The sequence below is a fragment of the Ostrinia furnacalis genome, unplaced genomic scaffold (assembly GCF_004193835.3).
Source record: "Ostrinia furnacalis isolate ACB-3 unplaced genomic scaffold, ASM419383v2 OfSCF2049, whole genome shotgun sequence".
NCBI lineage: Eukaryota > Metazoa > Arthropoda > Insecta > Lepidoptera > Crambidae > Ostrinia > Ostrinia furnacalis.
The window spans coordinates 488,621-494,069 of record NW_021132288.1 but is presented as its reverse complement, the minus strand read 5'-3'; the positions used below and the strand labels follow the sequence as shown (position 1 = coordinate 494,069).

At 34.9% G+C, this 5,449-nt stretch overlaps 2 protein-coding genes across 3 annotated transcripts; one reads left to right on the top strand and one right to left on the bottom strand.

Annotated features, from left to right (window-relative positions):
* Positions 1 to 53: 53 nt before the first annotated feature.
* On the bottom strand, positions 54 to 1,258 carry mRpL10 (mitochondrial ribosomal protein L10). The gene is made up of 3 exons (XM_028306797.1): positions 1,149 to 1,258; positions 561 to 1,067; positions 54 to 417 (listed from the first exon to the last, which is right to left on the bottom strand). Exons 1-3 carry the CDS (start codon positions 1,165 to 1,167, stop codon positions 203 to 205), a joined length of 741 nt encoding a protein of 246 aa, XP_028162598.1. The 5' UTR covers positions 1,168 to 1,258; the 3' UTR covers positions 54 to 202.
* A 1,405-nt stretch (positions 1,259 to 2,663) lies between these two features.
* Positions 2,664 to 4,658, top strand: LOC114354417 (angio-associated migratory cell protein). 2 transcript variants are annotated; one of them, XM_028306793.1, is made up of 5 exons: positions 2,664 to 2,739; positions 2,915 to 3,537; positions 3,620 to 3,794; positions 3,925 to 4,041; positions 4,272 to 4,658. In XM_028306793.1, the coding sequence occupies exons 2-5, from the start codon at positions 2,920 to 2,922 to the stop codon at positions 4,586 to 4,588; spliced, it is 1,227 nt and encodes a 408-aa protein (XP_028162594.1). In that variant the 5' UTR covers positions 2,664 to 2,739; positions 2,915 to 2,919; the 3' UTR covers positions 4,589 to 4,658. The 2 variants fall into 2 exon arrangements, with proteins under 2 accessions (XP_028162594.1, XP_028162593.1); XM_028306792.1 differs by having other exon boundaries at positions 2,688 to 2,817; positions 4,272 to 4,657.
* Positions 4,659 to 5,449: the final 791 nt, after the last annotated feature.

Below are 5,449 nucleotides of genomic sequence, written 5' to 3'. Positions count from 1 at the left end.
GTGGTAACCAAAGATTGTGCCTAACAGTTTCTAAAATAAAACATTTTAATAAATACATTTTGTTGTTTACTTTCTACTGAAATAAAATTGGTGTATCTTAACTCTATTGTAGTTTCCCATGTTAAGAACAAAAATAAAAGTACCTATGTAACAATTACAAAGCTATAATAATCTAATACACATTATAATATAAATGCTACATTCAACTGTCAGATTTAACAGGTTCGTTCTGTAGTTCAACATGCTTCTCTAGATGAGACACGAGAGTCTGTGGGCCAAGGTTTAAGTTTCTGACTAAGCTTGATCCAGCACTCTCCAGGACAGAGCAAAGTTGACTTCTAGCTGCTTCTAGAGATGGCAGTTGACTGTATTCAACCAGCTCAGTTCGTGACATAAATCTATCTTGAATTATTCCCGCTGAAAACAAAATTTAACATCAATTAATTAATAACTATTACATATTGTTCAATGAAATTCAACTCAACACTGCTGATTTTATACATACATTTTACTTGAGTATTACATTTTAAAAACTTTTACATACAAAAGTTAATACTAACCCATTACAACCATTTGAGGTGTCTTTTTTAATATTTTAAAGAGCTTCCCAGCATTTTCTGGCTGACCAAATATTATGTTTTGATGAGAAGTGAACAGCTGATTAACTGCTTCATAGCGGGTTCCCTTAGTGGCCATACTCACTATCTTCTTCCCATAACACCTTAAATGCATATCATTTTTCCTCAGAGCAGCAAAGACTGGAGTTTTATCTTCCATGCTTATAGCATTCATATGCAAAAATACCACCATTTTAGATGTGTTAAACCAATCGAGACATTCTTTAGCCAGAATTCTTTCAAATGGATTATCAATTTCTTTTTTCTTCCTGTTAATTAATGACCCACACAGAACTATCTCTGGCAAAGAACTTTTTGGTGGTCCATACACTGGTTTGGAAACATCGATAAGTAGTTGTCTTTCGAAGTGAGGTTTCCGAGGTTTTTGAATATTTATCTTTCCACGGAACCTTTTAGCAACCAAAAAAGGTGTTTGGGTCCTCAATAAAACTGAAAAATAACATAATGTTTATGAGGTGAGAGCTAGAGAATTAACAAATAGATCAGAGTTCAAAGATCAATAAGAATTACCATTGTTTAATGATGCCATTTTTGGTAAGGAGAACCAGTTGTTATTATTATAGTGCAATATTTAAATTTTATTAATTTTATGCTCTAACCTAAAAATTAATCATTTTTTGACAAACGAGACNTTTTTTTTTAAAATAAACTACGTTAGAATTTGATTTTTCCACTTAGACACCTGAAACACGTGTTGCCACTGACACATGCGGCGAGCCAAAACCAAAAAAAAAAAAAAGTTAAAAACAAGGAATTACTATTTGAACGACTGTCATTAATCGGAGTTTTTTTTTTAATAAATGGCTTCGTGCGGTGCATATTTAGCCATTATAAAAGTATTTATTTATTTAAATTAATTTCCTTAGAGTAACAGGAAAACTGACTTCACTTTCTTTGAAGCTATTGCAGAAAAGGACAGTGCCAGGGTCTGGACCAAGTGCTGCCCAGAATGAAACCATAGTGCATTTTGTTCCTCAGGCCAATACTAATTTATAAACCGGAGCGCACTGAAATCTATCCCTGGAGTTAAAAGAAAAAAAAGAGTTTTGTTTTGAATTATTTACATACAAAATATCATCGATGTATACGTACTAAGCATAAGATTTCGCGATTGTGGCATTATATAACACTCGCTATGTTGAACTTAACCATACTGCATCCGTACACGTTACTTTAGTGCGATTTAGACATTCTTTATAAACGATCTAGCGCTGTTTTAATTGTTTGGTAAGTTGATAGAAATTCATTATTTCCAAAAATGAAGCAAGAAGTTTTAGTTCTATATCATTGCAAAAAATCAATTTATTGGAGTATTACAATCGATTATTGGAGTTATTAAGCTAAAACTTCTTGCTTCATTTTGGAAATAATTAATTTCTGTCAAGTAACCAAACTACTGCAATAGCGCTTGATCGCTTATAAAGAATGTCGAAGTCGTACTAAAGTAAGGTGTACGGATGCAGTATGGTTAAGTTCAACATATCGCGTGTTATTTAATGCCACAATCGCGAAATCTTATGCTTAGTACGTATACATCGATGATATTTTGTATGTAAATAATTCAAAACAAAACTCTTTTTTTCTCTTAACTCCAGGGATAGATTTCAGTGCGCTCCGGTTTATAAATTAGTATTGGCCTGAGCCTGAGGAACAAAATGCACTATGGTTTTATTCTGGGCAGCACTTGGTCCAACTTCCATACATGGATTGGCACTGTCCTTTCACAAAAAGTAACTTTCATAAATTAATTAACCCGAATGTTTAAACATACTACTGATTAATTAAACTCCCGGACTATTTTGCTATTGTATTTTTTTTAAATGGAGTTATTGGTAAAATTAATGCCTATAGGTTCTAATAAAGGGCAAAGGGTGGTAATAATAAAGTTGGCAACTAATTAAAAATAACCAATAGGCCTGCTACATCGAGTGTCAAATAATCTGTGGAATGGATGTGTCAAATGTTTGTCAAGGCTTAAAAGGACTTGTACAGAGCCGTAAAAAAAAATTTAAAAAAAAAAGCTGTCAAAAATGTCAATTCGATTGTCAAATTTGGCCAAATTTGAACTGTCAAAAACAACGTGATTCCGTCTGATTTTCGAGTAAGTTTTAATCGTGTTTGTAACTAAAAGCTTAAAGTGTTGAGGGATCTTATTATTTCTAGAAGTAAAATAAAACATGTAAGTATGGTTTACAAAAAAATNAAAGAATTATAAATTCTCGTAAGACTAAAAACCACATTAGCCAACATTGTGTAATTACCTATGTTCTTCACAGATAAAATGAAATTAAATCAGGAAGACACACCACCTTCGTCAATAAACGGCGATGAAATCTCTGGGATGGATGAAGAAGGAGAAGGATTAATCTACTTGGATGAAATGGAAGAGGTCCAATTGGAGGATTTAATGGACGCTGATTTAATGGAGGATTATTCAGAGAGGGAGCCTCCCGAAGATCATGCGACTTTGGTATTTAATAAACATGTCGGCTCTGTATTTTGCTGCAATTTTCATCCAGATGGTAAATTGGCAGTCACTGGGGGTGAAGATGACAAGGCTTATGTGTGGTCAGTTGAGACTGGCCAAGTGTTGATGCAGTGCAATTTTCACAAAGATTCAGTTATCTTCGCTGAATTCAGCTCAGATGGTGCATACTTGGCTACTGGAGACATGTCTGGAATGATTAAGGTTTGGAAGTGTAATACAGAAGAAAACCAGGAGCAACCCTGGCCGGTTGTATTTGAATATGAAGTGGATGACCTGACACTAGGCCTGTGGCACTTTGGCGCCAAAGTACTCATTGTGGGCACTGTTACTGGTGACATATTTATATTCAAAATTCCTTCAGGTGAAACAAAAGTTTTGCAGGGTTCCAATATCAGAGTAGAATGTGCCAAGGTAACAGACTTATACCTCATTTCATTTCATGTCTTATTATGTTACAAAACAAGTTCAACTTATTCTTATTCCTTAATTCTAGATGTTCCCAGATGGAGTTCGTTTGGCAGCAGGCTATGAAGATGGCGCCATTAAAATATGGGACCTGAAAACATCTCAAGCAGTTCACACAATTCCAGCAAATATTCACCAAATGAGGGTCACTGACTTAGACACTCACCATGAGAATAATCTAGTAGCATCCATTTCTACAGATGGTAATTGCATTTATAAGAATTTATTCTTTAACAAAATAACTGTTTATAATCTGAGCATCTTTTTTTAGAAACTGAATGCTTTTATTTATCATAAATACTCAATAAATATTTTCACTTTGTCATATTACAGGAAAAGTGGTTTTAACTACATCAGTAAATGGAAAAGTTGTGGGACAAATAGAAACTGAAAATGATATGGAAGTTGTTACTTTTGCTAAGGACCCACAATTAGATTACTTTGCTCTAGGTAAGATAATATACAACATATTTTTCATTACATACATACTCTAAATACACAATAAATGTATTTATTTCTATACTATACAATGTATTCTCCAAATAAATATCCAGGAATGCAAATAGAAACTGGTATTAAATAAAAATAATTGATTTGGCTATTAAATTTCAGTTAGACCACTGGCTCTCCTGGATTAAACTTCAAAATAAAATTCAAATACTTTACCTTACCTTTTTCAGGTACCTTAAATGGCTCAGTCAGCATATGGGACTTGACAAGGCAAATGGTTCGGCACCAATGTTCCAAGTCCAGTGATGAGAATGTGGCTGGAGTCACTAAGATGCTGTGGATAAAAAATCATTTGGTTACTGCAGGACTAGACGGCGCAATCATAGTCTATGAAGGCAGATCAGGAGAGAAATGTCTAGAACTAACTGGACACCAATCTGAACTACTAGACATGTGTTATAATGCCAAACAAAATATACTTTTGACAAGTTCAGAAGATGGCACAGCCAGAATATTTAAGTATGAATTGAATAAAGAAAACGATTAATCATATGACCATCATGACTTGTTATCACTCTTTAGACACTCCTATTATATTATTGTTAATTATCATTGATTAACTATTTTTATATTTAAAATGTTTTTAAAGAATCATAATATTTAAATTGTGATTATAATATAACATTGAAAACAAAACCAGATTTTTATTATTAACTTAACCTTTTTAAAATGCAGCTGCATCATTCGCAAGATTATGAGATTGCTAGTGAGACATTTTGAATATCAAATGGTCAGATCGAGTAAGAAACACTCAGGTACTTCGACGGGCAAATGTCTGCGGCATTGAGGCGTACCAGATGCGTTAGCAGCTTCGTTGGTGCGGTCACGTCTGGCGTATGGCTGACGAGAGGGTCACGAAACAAATTTTCTTTTCTGAACTCCAGGACGGCAAGCGGAAACAAGGCGGCCAGTTCTTTCGTTATAAGGATGTTCAGAAAAGACATGAAGCGATGCGACATTGACCCCCTAAAGTGGGAAAAAACTGCTAGCCACCGTCTGGAGTGGAGGCGCCTGGTGCGGAAAAAAGTTAATGATTTCGAAGAGCAGCGGAAATCTGATCTTGATACGAAGCGCGATGCTCTTAAAGCCAAACCAGCAGCGGCTATCACTTACAACTACATCTTCGGTGTCCTAACGTGTCGACATTGTTCGCGCACGTTTACCAACAAGATTGGCTACTGTAGTCATGTGAGGGCACATGATAGGGTAGCCCAGCGTAGCCCTTTTATAACGCATTTTGCTGACTACATAAATTGAATAAAGGACTCTACCATTCACAGTGAGCTCTTCCAATGTATGCGTACATGGACGTTTCTATGGCCGTGGCTTTAGATCATGACTCATGCCT

Coding starts and splice junctions, on each gene's coding strand:
- mRpL10 (XM_028306797.1), bottom strand. Junction 418..560: donor ACCTCAAATGGTTGTAATGG/GTTAGTATTAAC, acceptor TTTTGTTTTCAG/CGGGAATAATTCAAGATAGA.
- LOC114354417 (XM_028306793.1), top strand. CDS start 2,920: ATGAAATTAAATCAGGAAGACACACCACCTTCGTCAATAAACGGCGAT. Junction 3,538..3,619: donor TCAGAGTAGAATGTGCCAAG/GTAACAGACTTA, acceptor CCTTAATTCTAG/ATGTTCCCAGATGGAGTTCG. Junction 3,795..3,924: donor AGCATCCATTTCTACAGATG/GTAATTGCATTT, acceptor GTCATATTACAG/GAAAAGTGGTTTTAACTACA.